The 18,170-nt window shown below is 41.5% G+C and overlaps 1 protein-coding gene across 4 annotated transcripts in view; it reads right to left on the bottom strand.

The window, feature by feature from the left end:
- Positions 1–18,170, bottom strand: part of ACAP2 (ArfGAP with coiled-coil, ankyrin repeat and PH domains 2) — a 121,164-nt gene that overhangs the window by 79,805 nt on the left and 23,189 nt on the right. For 3 of the 4 annotated variants that reach the window (XM_073358980.1, XM_073358983.1, XM_073358981.1), the window contains exons 2-6: positions 10,918–10,975; positions 8,950–9,069; positions 6,150–6,203; positions 3,346–3,404; positions 1,689–1,872 (exon numbers count right to left, since the gene is read on the bottom strand). In XM_073358980.1, coding sequence (XP_073215081.1) covers positions 1,689–1,872; positions 3,346–3,404; positions 6,150–6,203; positions 8,950–9,069; positions 10,918–10,975 — 475 coding nt within the window. Of the gene's footprint in view, positions 1–1,688; positions 1,873–3,345; positions 3,405–3,803; positions 3,945–6,149; positions 6,204–8,949; positions 9,070–10,917; positions 10,976–18,170 lie in introns of those variants that run through there. The other variant, XM_073358984.1, reaches the window with a different exon arrangement.

The following is an 18,170-nucleotide window of genomic DNA, read 5'->3' as shown; positions in this document are numbered from 1 at the left end:
TCTTGCTTTCTCGTCAGTGGCTTTAATTACCTGCCACAATATAAGATTTTCTCAAAAAACCCTCACTTAACGGACACATACATTAATGTGGAATTCACTTCCTTAGTATGTCTGTTTAATGCTAATAAGTACAATATTTTTACAGAACTTGTAAACAAAAACAGACGGTATTTTAAAGCTACACATCCAATGCTTTGGAAAGCATTCTGCAACACACACACACACACACACTCACTCAGAAAAGACTTTCCTGGATAAAAAAATAAAAGGGAACTCGGAGAAATATTGAAATACACATTAAATCCAAGTAAATATGACCACAGAGACACTCCAGTAGACTCCTTTCATAGTGAAGTCATTTTTTCCTCCAGAAGAAAGCTTCATTGTAAGCAGAAAGGTCCATCTATAACTTGAATTGTTTGCATGGCGGATTACATGGAAAATTTGGGAGTTTCCTTCACCATAAATGGAGTTTTATTAAGTGGACTGTAGTGTACACAAGAATAGATGAACTCCAAAAGGCACATGAATTCCAATATAGAATGTGCAAAAATGGCTGAATGCATGTGATCATTTCTCCTAAGCCTGTACCAAAATAGTAAGAGCCTGCTACGGACAGCTAAGTTACAGTAGAACCTCACAGTTACGAACACCTCAGGAATGGACATGTTCATAACTCAAATGTTGGTAATTCTAAACAAAATGTTATGGTTGTTCTTTCAAAGTTTACAACTGGACATTTACTTAATACAGCTTTGAAACTTTACTATGAAGAAAAATTCTGCTTTTAACCATCTTAAAGGAAACAAGCAGTTACCTTGCCTTGCTTTATTTTGGTGGGGGGACAGGGGTGGGTCTTTGATGCCTGACTGCATCCTTCCAGGTTCCAAATGAGGTATGTGGTTGACTGGTCAGTTCATAACACTGGTGTTTGTAACTCTACTGTACTCCTTTATCTCACATAGTAGGAACTAAATTCACCCCTATATTGACCCTTATGAACCACTTATGTTCACTTAAGCATCTTCTGAAACCTCTCCTCTGACATAATGCCAACAAAAAAAGCCTTGATAATGATTAGGCAGCTGGAATGCTGTGAGTACGGCTTGTGCTGTTCTTTGTTATGTTACACTTCTCATTTACCGAATAAACCTTTATTTTTTCTCTTATACTAGTTCTTCGGGACAGGGAATGTTTTTATTGCACCTGTACAGTGTCTAGCCTGCAGGTGCAGCCTCAGTTCTAATTGTAAAGTGGTCCAGAGATCATAGATCTTGTGCAGGGCCTCTGGACAGGAATTAATTTAACCCTTGGTGCTGAAGGTTTCAGATTCAATCCCTGCTGATGACCACAGGATCTGTATCCATCCATGGATGGATACAGACCTGTCATGGCATTAGAGAGAAACAGGAACTGAGTTGTCATAGAGGTTTCTTTAACTCCCTACTCCTGGGGGGGGGGGGGGGGGGGGGGAATTGTGTGTGTGTGTGTGTGTGTGTATTGTCACACACACACTTGCTGACAGGTATTTTGACATAAATTACCAAAATAATTTAAACTGGTGTGATTATGCAGTGTTATTTTGACAATAAAATTTGTAGATTTTAAAATATTGTGTGCAGAATTTTTAGTTTTTGGTGCAGAACACCCCCAGGAGTAACACATTGTTCTTGAAAAACTACACTTACCTGAAGAACATAATCCAGAGCTATGTGCCGAAAGCATTTTCGTGTTGCAGTGAGAATGTTGGTGGCCTCCTCTACTTCATGTTGTTTATTTCTTTGAACTTGAGCATTTTTTGCTAGTGCATTTTCTTTTTCTTCACTGACTTTTTCAAACTGCTTCTTTGCATCTTTAAATTTTCTAATATCTCTAAACAAAAGGGGAGATGAATTGCAATATCCTTGGAAGGCTCATTTTGTTGATCATGAAATATTTAAAAATATACCAAATTTTAAACCTTTTCTAACATGGTTCCATTTACAGGTATCATATTTGATCTTTTTATTATTTCCCTTTTCCACCTTAAATATCTGGATCAGGTGCAAGTTACAGCACAAGAATGATGGAAGTGTGACTGTCCTGGCTGCTCTGTTCTTCTGAACAAGTGAGGGAGTATAATTTGAAAGAATACATTTTGTAGACACTGGTATATTCCTCTAGTCCAACCCAGGGCAGATGGTAACCATGATTTAAAAAAATCTGATTTAAAACAAAAAAGGTGGGTTGCTTTGTATTTTCTTTAAATAGTTTCCTAATTGTTACTAGAATTTCAGATTTAACAGTTTTTTTCTGCTGAGATTCACATTAAATGTTCATCTATCCTGAAAAAGACAATCCATGATCTCATTCAACATCTCTACTGTGATACCACCACAAACTCAAACACAAAATTGGTAAGGAAACAGGCCATGCTATGTTTGAAACCAGCATTACCTTCTGATGTATTGAACTTCAAAATGTCAAGAAAGCTGAAATGCTTCAACCAGGTCATACTCTTCCTTTACAGTTTGCAGTCTGAAGTTAACGGGACTTGTGCTTCTAAGTGGCTTAGGTGCTTTTGACATCCCAACCTTAGGTGCTTAAATATGAATCTTTGCTGTTAGTTCTGAAGTACTGTTTTAAAGTGAAAGATTTTATGACACTAAGGCCCCAATCCTTCAAAAACGTATGCACATACTAATTTTATGCACTGTGAGCACAGTCCCACCAAAGTCACTGAGACTACTTCCAGGGCAGAGTTAAGGAGCTGCTTAACTGTTTGCAGGATGAGGGCCTACAAGAGAAAATTTTAATACAAAAGCTCCTCATATGGAAAACACTTCTGCTCATGCTTAACTTTAAACATATTGATAGTTCCACTGAAGTCAATGGGACTACTCAGGTGAGTAAAGTTACATATCCGTTTCAGTGTTTGCATGATCAGGGCCATTATTTTCAATCTTTTGTTTTTTGCCCATTATAGTTTCGTAAAATTAAAATAAGATACCATCCCAGTAGTGACATTAAAAAAACATCCATAATTGAATTCATTATAAATGGTATTTTAAAGTTGCAATAGTACAGATTTTCAGATTAGTTTGACAAACACTCAATGCATGACTTAAAGCAATGATTTAAAAAAAATACAATGACTGAAAATGTCTCCATGCCAGTCCAACCCCTATTGGGCTGTTGGGTTATTTTTGGCAAGTTTAAGAGGTGCTATGCAAGCTATGGCTTGACGATTTCCAAATATCTTCAACCTCTCTCAGAAGCTGATTTCACTTCCTAGTTGGTCTTAGTGGAGATATTTTTCCTTGCAGTTTATTAAGGTGAATTTATTTGAAATGAAAATTAACTTACTCTTTAACGAACATCTGAAGTTGTGTTTTAATTGATCTTTGGGTTTGGTCAAATAGGGTCTGAAAGAGGGAAAAAAACATAAAAACTTCGTTCAATAAAGGATTTGGAAGTATTGGAGTCCTTTAATTTTAGGCCAAAAAACATCTAAAGCCTTTAATTCTGCCGAAGACCTGGATCTCTTTAGGCCATCTCTCTGAAGTCTCCAGGTCTAACAGTAGATTTTGCATTTAAACTGCATTTCTCATTATTCTAAAATTGTTTTTAAAAAATTAGACACATTTCAAAATTAAAAACATCTTTCACCTGAAAAGTCTTCGCAGCATACCACTATGCAGCAAGATAAAAGAAAAGCTAAAGCTACTCTAGTGACGAACTCTGGCTGCTGCTCTTGTACTTGTTCCCAATGATGTGCATATGAGAAAGTTTAAAGCATAAAGCTGGGGAAGGAAGTTACCCACCTTGTGAAGTTACTGTAGTTCTTTGAGATGTGTCCCCCATGGGAGCTCCATTTCAGGTGCACATATGCCCCAAGTGCCTTTGATCGCAGATTTTCACTATCAATCTCCGTTCGGCCCATGCATGCGCCCTATTCATCCTCATGCCCTGCACCAAGGCTGTACAGGACTTAGCAGGCGAACCTTCCCCAGTTCCTTCTCTACCACAAAGTCCAGCAAGGGAACTTTGAAGCAGGGAGGAAAAGAGGGCAGGCAGTGGAGCACCTATAAGAACACACGCTCAGTGGAGTATTCTGCCTAACGTTCATGTGCCCGCATGATTACACCTCATTCCAAGAGGTTTAACGAAAAACAGTGAATTAGACAAACCATTACTTAGCTTAACTGTGACTCTTTGACACCTTGTCCCCATGTATTTCATTCTTGGTGCACATGTGCCCCATGCACTCAAGATTGAATCCATTTGGCCAGCACAGTGTTGTTGGGACACCTCACCCAAAGGCATAAAAGGTGGGGTGACCACAAACATCTCAGTTCCTTTGCCAGTACACAATTCAGATAGTGATCTCTGCAGCAGCGGGGAAAGGTCGCAGAATATGTATGGACAACATCTCTAAGAACCACAGTTTCCCTAAGGTAACCATTTCTTCTTTGAGTGCTTGTCCAAGTACACTCCTCTCTTGGTGACTGAGAAGTAGTAATCTGTATGATAGGAGGTGGGTGCTATCTAGTCCTAAGGCTCTCAGAACAACTAATTTGGTGGCCACAAAGTGCAGCCACCAACCCTCGCTGGTAGCTGCTCTCACACTTTTCCTAAAATACTTAATTAGCATTAGGAACAAACAAACATGCACACATACATGTCCAACTCGAAATTTATTTATTGCTAGCTAGTAAGTCTGTTGTGAAAAGTGATATTAACTAACATTCACAGCAGACTTACTCAGCCCTGGCAAGTCTGGGGACAAATTAAGCCCTGGATGGGTGATCAGGGGAGGCAGCTGGGGCCAGTGAGACAGCAGGGGGCTGGGCCCAAAGCCTCGTGGCCAGAGGACAGAGCCCAAAGCCGGAGCCAGATCCTGCCGCCCCGCCACCCCAGGGCTGAACCCCAAAGCCTGAGTCCCACAGCCCCTGGGAAGGTGAGGAACCCATGGCTGCCTGCTCCTCCACCATTGTGCCCCAAGCGTCTCCAGATGGGGACAGGGCTCAACCCCGATGGTGGCCCCAGCAATCAACACCAAGGCAGTGTATCCAGGAGCACCAGGGAGGAGCCACTGCTTCCCCCCTCACCCTCCAATCACAGCCCAGGAGGCTGTGGCCACAAGAGGGCACGGTGGCCGCATTTGAGAAACGCTGTAATCTAGTCTGACCTCCTGTCAAACACAGGCCATAGAACTTCCCCAAAATAATTCTTAGGGTAGATCTTTTAGAAAAAAGATCCAATCTTGATTTTGAAACTACTAATGATGGAGAATTCTCCACAACCCTTGGCAAGTTGTTCCAATGGTTAATTACCCTCATAGTTAAAATGTATGCCTTATTTCCAATCTGAATTTGTCTACCTTCAACTTGCGGCCACTAGATTCTATTATACCTGTCTGTGCTAGACTGATGTGCCCATTAAATATTTGTTCCCCATGTAGGGTTTTTTTTATAGACTTCAGGTCACCCTTTAACTTTCTCTTTGTTAAACTAAACAGATTGAGCTCTTGAATAGATCACTATAAAGCATATTTTCTAATCCTTCAAGCGTTCTTGTGGCTCTTCTCTGAGCTCTCTCTAATTTAACAACATCCTTCATGAATTGTGAACACAAGAACTGGACACTATATTCCAGCAGCAGTTGTAACCATGCCAAATATAGAAAAAAATAACCTCTCTACTTGTACTTGAGCTTCCAGATGGAGTCCACAATGGTACAAACTACTGCTGTGTTCAAACTTGGCATTTTCTCTGTTTTCTGTTCTGGACTGATCTGTCACAGCTCCAAAGAAGGAAGCTGCACAAAGAACAGAGACACTGCATCCGCTGTATCATCTCTGTTGTGCCAGAAACATTGAGCAAACAATGGAGAGGGAAAGCAAGACTCAGTCTGGCAAAGAACTCTGGCTACAAATTGGTTCTGTTGCCATTAGCCTGCTAAGAAGGGAGAAGTAACCCACAGTTTCCAGATCTGCATCAAAGGGTGCAAAGTTGAGTTCCAGCAATATCAGCACAATCAAGGCATACACATTTCAAATCCATTAAGAATTAAGGGCCATAAATAAATATTATAATATACCATTAGCTAGCAAAATCTGTTTGTTTAGGTGAAGTGGTCACAATTATCCTCTAATTACCCACACTTACTGTGTGATAATTGATCATTTCCTGTAGGCTGTCAGAAAACTTTGTCAAGCTCGTCTGTAAAGAAAGAAAACAAATAGGTAAAGGTAAATCCCATCAGATATGGAACACAAAAAGTAAACCTTCAAAAGGCTATAAATTTTCCATTATACTGAGAACATAAAGTGTATAGCAAGGGTTCTCAAACTGGGGGTCGGGACCCCTCGGGGGTCGCAAGGTTATTACGTGAGGGGTCACGAGCTGTCAACCTCCACCCCAAACCCCGCTTTGCCTCCAACATTTATAATGGTGTTAAATATATAAAAAGTGTTTTTAATTTATAAGGGGGGGGAGGTCCACACTCAGAGGCTTGCTGTGTGAAAGGGGTCAACTATTGTCAAACAAAAAAAGAATGATTCCCCAGCTGCTGCAAATCAGCATAGTTCAACAGAGCAACATCTCAGGTGAACTTCTGTATCCTTTACAATGTCTCCATGAAAAGTGTTATAAACCAGTGGTCCTTGGCCTTTTCAAGCAACTGTATCCAGAGGTTAGCAAACAAAAAGCTACTTGGAATTCAGACATTTTCAAATTTCATTAATTACAAATTATCCAGATTTTCCATGGAAAAAACTTTGCTGTTTTATGTGCATTTTTCAGTAAAATCATTTTCAAACAAAAAATGAGAATTTTTCAGTTAGATGTAAACTTCATATTGAAAACATACACACACACACGACATCTTCAAAAGTTTTCAATGAAAAATACGTAGGCCAGGTCTACACTACAAACTTACGTCAGTATAACTGTGTTGCTCAGGACTGTGAAAAAATCCACACTCCTGACTGAGTTATACCATCCTAACCTGCAGTGTAGACAGCGCTACTGGTGGTGTCCCCAGGGGTCAGTCCTAGACCAGTCCTATTCAACTTATTCATAAATGATCTGGAGAAAGCGGTAAACAGCGAGGTGGCAAAGACGACACTGAACGGCTCAAGATAGTTAAAACCAAAGCAGACTGTGAAGAACTTCAAAGAGATCTCACAAAACTAAGTGACCGGGCAACAAAATGGCAAATGAAATTTAATGTGGATAAATGTAAAGTAATGCACATTGGAAAAAAAATCCCCAGCTATACATACAACATGGGGGCTAATTTAGCTACAACTAATCAGGAGAAAGATCTCTTGGAGTCATCGTGGATAGTTCTCTGAAGACGTCCGTGCAGCGGCAGTCAAAAAAGCAAACGGGATGTTAGGAATCATTAAAAAAGGGAGAGAGAATAAGACGGAGAATATCTTACTGCCCTTATATAAATCCATGGTACACCCACATCTTGAATACTGCATACAGATGTGGTCTCATCTCAAAAAAGATACACTGGCATTAGAAAAGGTTCAGAGAAGGGCAACTAAAATGATTAGGGGTTTGGAACAGCCCCCATATGAGGAGAGATTAGAGAGACGAGGACTTTTCAGCTTGGAAAAGAGGAAACTAAGGGGGGATATGATAGAGGTATGTAAAATCATGAGTGGTGTGGAGAAAGTGAATAAGGAAAAGTTATTTACTTGTTCCCATAATATAAGAACTAGGAGCCACCAAATGAAGTTAATGGGTAGCAGGTTTAAAACAAATAAAAGGAAGCTCTTCTTCACTCAGTGCACAGTCAACCTGTGGAACTCCTTGCCTGAGGAGGTTGTAAAGGCTATGACTATAACAGGGTTTAAAAGAGAACTGGATAAATTCATGGAGGTTAAGTCCATCAATGGCTATTAGCCAGGATGGGTAAGGAATGGTGTCCCTAGCCTCTGTTTGTCAGAGGGTGGAGATGGATGGCGAGAGAGAGATCACCTGATCATTACCTGTTCTGTTCACTCCCTCTGGTGCACCTGTCATTGGCCACTGTCGGCAGATGGGGTACTGGGCTGGATGGGCCTTTGGTCTGACCCAGCATGGCCATTCTTATGTTCTTATGCTACGTTGAAGGGAGAGTTTCTCCGGCCGACATAGCTACTGCCTGTCGGGGAGGTGGATTAACCAGACCAACCAGAGAAGCTCTCCCATCGGTAGAGTAGCACCTTCGCTACAGTGCTACGGCAGCAGAGCTGCAATGGTGTTGCTGCCATGCTGTATGTGTAGACAAGCTCTTCGTTGAAATAGCAAGTCAAAATTTCAGGGGGCGAAGGGAGAAAAATCACACTTAAAAGGAATTTTATGCAGAATTCCATAGAACAAAATTTGTATATTTTCTAGGACAAGTTATACCAGTTTACCAGACTAAAGAACTTAGCTGTACCAGACAACATTTGAATTTGAAGTTATGCCTCTGCTGAAATGGGCCCAGTGCAGTGCAAAGGTAGGCCAGGAGAGTATTTTATTTACAAAAAGTGCTTTATCTCAGACCCATGATCTAAACTGATGCTACCTATTTTGTGGTTTATTGTAGTCAAACCTAGACCAGTGGTTCTCTAGCTTTTCCATACCAGTACCCAACCCCCTACATAGGAAGGGGCACAGTGATTGTAACCGTCATGCCTGTTCAGCACCCCCCAACTTGAGAACCCTGTCCCAGAATATTTTTTGTAGGGGTGTGGCACAACCCAATCTCCAGTGCAGGTCAGAACCCAAAACTGACTAGGAGATTGTGCCATGGCCTGGAATGAAGCCTCTTCATCAAGACAGGTGTGCCAGTGATGGTTAAGTAAGTTTGTATAGAAGTAGCAAGAATGAGTAATACTGTAAATGAAAGATTTCTCCAACACTTGCTCCCACTTAAATTATTATATGTTTCCACCTTTTAAATATTTAACCCTCAAACACTTACCTCAACTATTACGTCCTTATTGGAATACTGTGCAAGGTCTCGAATTCCATTCATGAAGTGCTTGTTGGCAGCACAAAAAGCTTTACCAGTATCGATCATCGCAATACAAAGCTTTACTAGCTAAAGAGAGGGGGGGAAAATGATCATAGTAAATAAAAAAAATTTCAGTTACTTTGTTACACAGAATTTCAAAGTTATTTCCTGTGAAAGACAACCTTTATAGGTACATAGCAAGCGATCACACACAGGTGCAGTAGTTATTTTGACCCATTAGATAAGCCAAGTTGTTGTAGCAGATTTAGTCCAGGCATAGGAGAGAGCCTGAACTAAAACAAATACTTTAGAAACCAATGATTTGACTTCAGTATTTCAGAAATTGCTGCTTAATTTTGTCCTAAGCTGTATGAAAACATTTAACCGCAAGCTGTTATAGACTGATCTCACCAGCATTCCAAGAGACTGTTTAGAGTGCTTGTGACATTAAGAGGTTTATTCTTCTCACCATCAGTAAGCACAAATTCCCTTACAGTTAACCGAGATCACACACACTTTCTTCAAAAAGAGAAGGCAACTCCAAGTCATCACCATCAGTATGGTTCAGCGGTAGCACTTTCACTTCCTCAAAGGAGTTTGGATTTAGTCATTCTATTGTATTGCTGGGTTATTACCAATATTGTCTTATCGATGAAGTACTGCACTATCATGCTGTTTCTGATAGTGAAAACTCCAGCATCTTAATTCATGTACGCACTCTAAATGAAACATTCTGATTTTCAAGGTGGAACGTAAGCTTGTGCTTTGTGGAAAATGGCTGTTCCATTTACTTACAGAGTCAGTGAAATATCAGTAACTTACTCATTACTGTGTAATGCACCTTGACTGTTTCTTAACTATGAAAAGGACTCAGTATTATTTTTCTCCTGCCCCATTAACTCAAAAGTTCTACACCTCATGCCTAGTTGTTGCTTTCAGATCACCTTGATTGATTTTTGCTCTCTCTGACTTGACTGCAGCTGGAACTTCTACAGTTCCAATAAAGGTTAAAAAAAGAGAAAGTTTACTTTTGCAGTATCATTATTAGAGCCAGTTGTGTCTAATCTACAACTATGTGTGAATCTCAGACTTGTAACAAACCAGAAGGAAGCAATATGAAACTGATTTAAAGAGGAGCATATTACCCACCATGCATGCAAGAGGAAAGAATTTCTCCTATTATACATTTATAAACACTATCCTATTACTGTATGAAAGAACTGGAAGATCAAGAGAAGCAGTGAATGGAAACATCCTGGTCAGGTGGAAAGGGGAAGTACTGGGAGCATTTTAAAAAAAGTTAGAGTAAAATAATGCAAAGAAAAATGTACTTGTTTGCAAGGTTCACATTAAAATAGCACAAAAACTCAGTAAAAGTAGAATCAGTTAAAGGTGACGTGATGGCCAAGAGGAGTCAATTTATTTTTAAAATACATGTAATTGCAAAATGCTTAGTGACGACGAGCACTGGAATTCAAATGGGTAACTTGCACTTCAAGACAACAGCAGAGATACAGTAGTGCTGAGTGACCTTGTAGAAAGTTCCTCTTGTTTCCAGCAACAACCCACCTTTTGTCTATTAAACAGATTTAGCAACAATCTGATACTTTTAACCTTAGTTCTATTGCTTCTGAAATCATTTATTATATGCAAAATTTACAATTTTGCTTATCTATAGCTGTGACTACTATACCAAATCTGGTTTAGTACTTAACCCCTTGACTGTGCCTAACACAAAAAGCAGGTCATAGAAAATGAACGACTGTGCTGCTGAATGTATCAGGTACATCCTAACGTAACATAAATTGCAACAGAACATCAGCACTGCAACAGTTGCCACAGAGAATCAGAAGCAGAATAATAGGTTTATTTGATCCTGTTCATCTGAATTTTTTTAAGTTTTCAAAGTGTACACAATCAACTTAAGCATCTTACCTTTTCAAGTTTCAGTTCTAATTCTGCCACATCTCCTTCCACTTCCTCTAAAGCAGCCCTGCAAAGTTAAAAACAATATATTGGAAAGTAAGACTTTACACAGAAAACACACTTCATCTTTTATTTTAAAAATTCTCTTGATTTAGCACGAGGTCTCAGTTGCTCATATTAAGAGCTTTCATGAGTCCACAGTTTCATGCAGACTTGAATGCTTAAGAACACAGTTTAGACTAGCATGGGTTATAATGGAGCACAAAGGAGGCGACATGCTTAATCCCTTGCTAATTGAATGTGCACCACATTACCAGAAAAATAGTGACAAGTTGGCTGGTTTGGGGAAGAAGGGCTGGTGGAATTGATTTATGAGAAATATTACATATGTATAAGCTTGGCTAAGCAATGACTAAGGCAGTGGTTCCCAGATTGGGGTTCATGAACCCCTGGGAGGTTTGCGAAATGTTACAGGGGTTTCCCAGGAAAAAATTCTCTAATGGCGGACAGAGCTGTCCCTAGGAACCCCAGGTAGCATGGGGCCAGCAGCCCGGAGCCCCTGGACTTCCAAGAGCTAAGCAGATCAAAGCAAGCATATCTATCACACTGAGGAGATTTAAACTTCAAGACTACTTATAAGAAATGGAAAGGGAGGAGGATATTTTTTGATGTTTTTAAAATTAAATAAATAGGCAGCTGGTATTGTTTTTAAAATTATTACGAAGAACAAGTTTAAGCTTTGTTGTAATGTGCGTTGTTTGCCTGGACTGCTCAAGACCTGAATGCTTGTGTAGGAGGAACTCCGAGTTGGCTTCTTAAATACCTTCATGCTGTTCCACATCTGATACCCACTGATGAAACATAGGAGCCTTGTCTTATAACAGGCTTATTTAAAGTGATACAAGCTACGAAAGTGAGATCTTGGAAGAGTGCTGCTATTTTCATAATGTAATAAAAATACTGTAATCATAGTAGTGTGTAATAAGCATGTCATAAAAGCAACATTTTATATTTCCAAGATCACTGCTTTTATAATTTATACTCAGGTAAAGGAGAAAATCCCTGGAAATATTCATTTTCAGGAGGGGGTTCACGAGACAACATTTTAGTGAAAGGGGTTCACAGGTTGTTAAAGTGTGGGAACCACTAGACTAAGGGAACACATGACAACTGCCTACAAACATTTGAAGATGATAGCACCAAAGGATGAGAGGAATCATGTGACACATTGAAGCTTAAATTCTTTGGGGGGGGGGGCACGGACTGTCTATATTATGCATCTCAGACAGTGCCAATCACCCTGTATCATCATTCAATAAACAATTAGAGGATGAGCTTTTAAAAAGGTGAAATTTAGACTGAAAAAATCAGAAAAAAATCACACATAATTCATAGATTCATAGATATTTAGGTCAGAAGGGACCAATATGACCACCTAGTCGGACCTCCTGCACAACGCAGGCCACAGAATTTCACCCACCACTCCTGCAAAAAACCTCTCACCTATGTCTGAGCTACTGAAGTCCTCAAATCGTGGTTTAAAGACTTCAAGGAATAGAGGATCCTCCAGCAAGTGACCCGTACCCCATGCTACAGAGGAAGGTGAAAAACCTCCAGGGCCTCTTCCAATCTGCCCTGGAGGAAAATTCCTTCCCGACCCCAAATATGGCGATCAACTAAACCCTGAGTATATGAGCAAGATTCACCAGCCAGATATTACAGAAAATTCTTTCCTGGGTAACTCAGATCCCACCCCATCTAATATCCCATCACAGGCCATTGGGCCTATTTACCATGAATATTTAATTACCAAAACCATGATATCCCATCATACTATCTCCTCCAATGTACACAATAATGTATCTGTCTTTGTAGTAAAATACCAGATGACACTTTTAGGTCTTGTGTCAAGTCTAGTCAGATTCTGTTTTTCTTTCATATTTGAGCTAATACAAGCTGCTTGGAGAAGACATTTCTAAAACCTACTTTATGACCAGAGTGGCTTATGTGGTGGTCCCACCTCCCCTTTGAGAGGTTTAAAATTTAATTTAGAAAAAGATCACTGGTACTTGAAACATGCAGCACTGAGAACTGCTTTATAGATTAAGGGAGGTTTGCAAAAAGTTTATTACCATATTAGAATTGCTCAGTCTAATGCTTGGGACTTTGAATCCTTCCACTTCTAGCAATAAATGCTGCACCATGAAAATCTGCTCATTTACTTTCTCTGGTATAAACCCAGCATCTTCCTTCTCTCAATCTTGCTCTTCTCAGAATGATAAGCCTACACTGCACCATTTTCTGCTGTAATCCTCAGCAAGATAAAGTCAAATGCTTTTGTTCAGTTATTCATCTATGACAAAGTCAAGCACCAGTGCTTGTCTTATGGCAATATAGCTCTCAAGCTACACAACCATCTACCATCCTGGTCTCACCCCCTCTTCACCTACATTTACACAGCGTTCTAGGATTTCACTTAACACCTAAAGATCCAGCCTTTTGCTCCGTTTTAGTACACTGGAATTTTCCATTTTCCTTACAAATTTTGGTAGCTCTTCCTCCAATTCACATTTGTTCACAGAGACCAAGAAATACAGAGCTAGAAATCCTAAACCCTGGCAAGTTTATTAGAGTCCAGTTCTGTAAGGTGTTGCTGATTACCCTCAGTGGCTTCAATGGGAGGCTCTCAACACATCACAGGATGTGGTACATCTATAGCACTACTCTCTCTAAATCTAAAAAACGTGTTCTCCAGCATCAGAACATGCAGGATTTCAGGTATGACAGAGTCATTGATCGCTCCCTTCCACCTCCTGCTCATAAGGGATTCATTTTCATCTGGTCTCTACAGTAGGTACTTGTTTTTCAAAGGAGAGCTGGGATTAGGGTCAAACAGAAAGGAAGAACTGAATAGGTATTTAGATGTTTAGATAGCAAATTAAAAAAAAAAAGAATGAATTAATTCTTCAGTACATTTGCCAGGTGAGGGTGCCATCCTGAAAACACACTCCTAACATTACTTATCTGAGTAAAATTACATTCATGCATGTGTGTTTTGCAAGATCAGACCCACAACGCGTTAATATTAGGACAGACAATGAATGGGCTGTCCTTCCTGCACAAGGAATGTAGTAGTAGCAGTGTATCAATGAATTTTCAAGCTACTTGAAAAGAATGAATTATTGCCATATCAGAGAACACACTGAGAACAGCTCATCTCAGACTGTTATACTAACAAAAAAATTTGTTTTCTCTTTTTAGTTGCCAGAAGGGAGGCGATGCAAACTAAAGCGGGCACATTTTCTACACTATAAGGCATCTGGGGCAGGGATCATTTAAACCTCATAAAAACTAATTCAGACCTAATCCCCATACTTAGTCAAAACTCTAACATGGGAAGTAGTCATAAAACAAGACCAAAAGTTGAGTACCAGGAAAGCTTGTCCATTAGTGCGTGAATTTCCAGAAAGAAGCAGGATGTGGGGTTAGGGCTTTGAGCCACTGTAGTCTATAACAGATTGGTTTGCCACTAGGACTAAGGGAACAACTCTACTGTCTTGATTCTCACTCATGCAACATGAAACATTTATAACCTCCTGAGCTAGTCAAACCCAAGCAGGCAAAACAAAACCAGAGCAGCAGTTGAAGGGAGCATGATGTCTGGTGCAAATGAGTTACCTCTTCTCTTGCACTGCTCAAGATAGTTAAGACCAAAGCAGACTGTGAAGAACTTCAAAAAGATCTCACAAAACTAAGTGATTGGGGCAACAAAATGGCAAATGAAATTTAATGTGGATAAATGTAAAGTAATGTACATTGGAAAAAATAACCCCAATTATACATACAACATGATGGAGGCTTATTTAGCTACAACTAATCAGGAAAGAGATCTTGGAGTCATCGTGGATAGTTCTCTGAAGACGTCCAAGCAGTATGCAGCAGCAGTCAAAAAAGCAAACGGGATGTTAGGAATCATTAAAAAAGGGATAGAGAATAAGATGGTGTGAAAGTTGAAATATAGTTGTCAGGAAGAGAAACATTAAGGAGTGTGAGACAATGGGTCCTCAAACTAATTAACTTAGAGCTCCTACTGAGCTAGGAGATTGGTAAACGTTAGTATGCAAATAAGATATGTATGTATATTTGTCAGTTTCTGCTTTCTCTTGTCTCTTATGTTAAATTGGCTTTCCCTTATCTGTTTAAATAAGTTAGCTTGAGCTTTTGCAGGAGGCTCACATATCTGGGTGCATTGGCAAAGCGCTTTGCTAATAAACAGAGTGGTCTGACTAATTTTGAGAGTCTTGAATCTGACTTTGACAATTTGGAGGTTCCACCGAGATGGCAACCATCTTCACTGGGGCCGTGTGACTCCTGACCATTCTTAGGACGGCCGTGGCAAGCCGGCACCTGGCCCAAGCGGTCCTCCACCAGAACGAAAGGGTGCATGACCACAGTGAAGTCTACACCATCGAACCTGTTGGTTCCCACTCTGTTCTGGTAGGGATCCTGGGATCTGACATCAGGAATCTGGTCAGGTAATTATTTCTGTGTTTTGTCCGGACTGAGGACTGTCTTGTCTCTGTGTCTATCCGTCCTCCCTGTGGTGTGTTTGAGTCTGGGTGCCATCTCCATCCGGTGATCGGCTGACCAAAGGGTTCCTGTCCCCACGGTCTGAGTGAGTGAAATCTGCACAATCACAGCCGCACCGCACCTTGGGTAAAACCCTCGGTGTGAAAGCAAGGGCGACTGAGGCAGTAGCCTGTGGGCTCCTTTTGTGCGTTGCACCAGGCATCGCTCTGACGAACCCGACTTTCCTTCTTGTGTGATTGGTGTGTAAAGTCCTCCTGAATAGGTTACCAGACGTCTAAGTCGGGACAGTTCCCTAAAGGAACACCGGCTCATTTTATGTATTTTAGGAAGGGTCCGGACTCCTATAAATTACTGGAAAAATGGTCTAGGCTAACTCAGGAGAATCCCAAAATTCAGTGGCCACTGTTAGGATCTTGGGACAAAGACCGAGTAGACATCTTAAACAACAAACTCGGCCAAACTAAATTGGCAAAAGGACAGGTTGATTGTTTCATGCAGTGGTGGGAAAAGGCAAATCATAGGTGGACAGAATCAAAACTTGCCTCTCTCAAAGATTCAAATGATAAAGTTAAAAGCTTTATTAGAAGCCTCCCCTCTCGCTGCCAGACCGAGCGCTCCCCTTTATCCAGTTCTCTGAGAAAACCAGGATCGATCCCATCCCCCTTCATACTCCCATCTCATTGTGGGAAAGGACGAAGAAAACCCCTTGTTAAATTCTGGGGATGACGATGAGGAAGATGCATTAATTGGCCTGGCATCCTTGCATCGGATCAATAGGAGGTCACAACAACTCCCAGGGGTCTCCAGTTCAGACCAGTCCAGATCGTCCAATACTGTTCAGGCCCATTCCTCCGGTACCACTCAGACCCGTAAAGAAAAACCCCCCGTTCCCCTGAAACCCTCCAGTCTGCCTGACTCCTATTTTTCCCCCATACATACGAAGACAGCTTGGACACTGATTGGGCCCAACGCTTATGCTCTGGCTCTAAACCTATCCAGGCTCCCCTCCAAATCCTGCATACTGGGGGCCCACAAGAGGGTTCCACTTGGAGCTATGAACCCTGGACTCGTACAGAGCTCCTTTCAATTATAAAAGGCTTTCCAAAGCCCCTGGAAAATCCTACCACATTTGCAGAGGAATTTTTGTTAGCGTGCGACACCTATGAAATGTCTGAGGCAGACCTCCTGCAGCTGTGCAAGCTACTTGTAACCCCTAGCGAGCACGAAAAATGGCTCACAGCAGCCAACTGGCCCATCAGTGAGCGCCATTCAACTTTACCAGACACTGGTCCTGACGCTGAATACCGGAAAAAGCGTAAAGACCGAGCTAAAAACCTACATGAGGCCATCCCTCGAGTATGGACTCCAAAAACAAACTGGACAGCCATACATTACTGTAAACAGCGACAGGGAGAAAGTCCGGGTGACTGTCGCACCCAACGGACTGATGTTTTTCTGCAACATTCTGGTATACAGCAGTGAAAATGGGAAGGGCGCCCTGGCTCATGCGTTTGTTAATGGCCTCCTACCTGCTACTGGCAGTATGCTAAAGCAAATAAGTGTTGGGTAGGAAACTGAAACCATGGATAAATTGCAATCAGTGACAGAACACTGCCATCGCACTCTAAAGGGAAAGGAGGAACAATCTGCCCAAAAGTTAATGGCCCTGCAAATACAGCATTATTCAGGGCAAGGTAAACAGTACGGGTGGGGGGGGGAAGCGCGGTCACGGGAGGGGCTGCGGAACTGGATTTTCGGGTTTTGGGGGTGTTTGTAATTACCGTAAACAACCCAGACATTGGAAAAACAAGTGTCCGCGCCGGCCAACCAGCTAGACCCCCCCGTCGGCATAGCCCGACAGTCCCCAGACTTACTTTGTCCCATAGCAATGACAGAACACCAGGGAACCTCAGGAAATTTTAGCTCCTTTACTACCTCTCACTCCCACGGGTGAATGTGTTTTGACTATTAATGATCTTTCTCTCCCTTTCCTTGTTGATACGGGAGCTTCGCTCTCTGCAGTTCGTACTGTCGACTTGCCAGAGGTTCCCCGCTCCGAAAAAACCATATCCGCTGTGGGCATTACGGGAGTCCCAACCCCTTATCCCCTTTCAAAACCTCTACCAGTCCAGGTTGGTCCCCTTTCCGCGGACCATGCATTCCTCCTCTCGGATTCCACTCCGGTGAACCTTTTGGGTCGGGACCTGTTACGTAAACTTGGCTGTACCATCTACTGTTCCCCGGATGGTGTCTACTTAGAAATCCCCCAGTCCTCTGAGTGATTCTGTAGTCTCCCTATTGTCTGAAACTCCCCTTTCCACTGCGGTCCCCTGCTACCCATTGGTCCCATCCCTTGAACACCTAATTTCACAGGTCCCATCCTCTGTGGCCAACCCACCCATCTGAAGTGGGCCGTTTACATACTGACGCCATCTGCATTATTGTTGATTCCTCCAAACCTCTGCCTCGCCTGTCTCAATACCCTTTAAACCCTGAAGCATAGGCTGGAATTGCTCCAGTCTTGACCGCCCTGCGGGAACAAGGCATTATCATCCCCTGCTCTAGCCCCTATCCTCCCAGTTCGAAAAGCTGATGGTAAATCGTGCGGTTTGTTCAGGATCTTCGGGCCATTAACCGCATTGTCATTCCTGCCTTTCCCATTGTCCCTAACC

Source organism: Lepidochelys kempii, chromosome 9, assembly GCF_965140265.1.
Source record: "Lepidochelys kempii isolate rLepKem1 chromosome 9, rLepKem1.hap2, whole genome shotgun sequence".
Taxonomy (NCBI): Eukaryota; Metazoa; Chordata; order Testudines; family Cheloniidae; genus Lepidochelys; species Lepidochelys kempii.
This window is presented reverse-complemented; position numbering and strand designations above follow the sequence as displayed.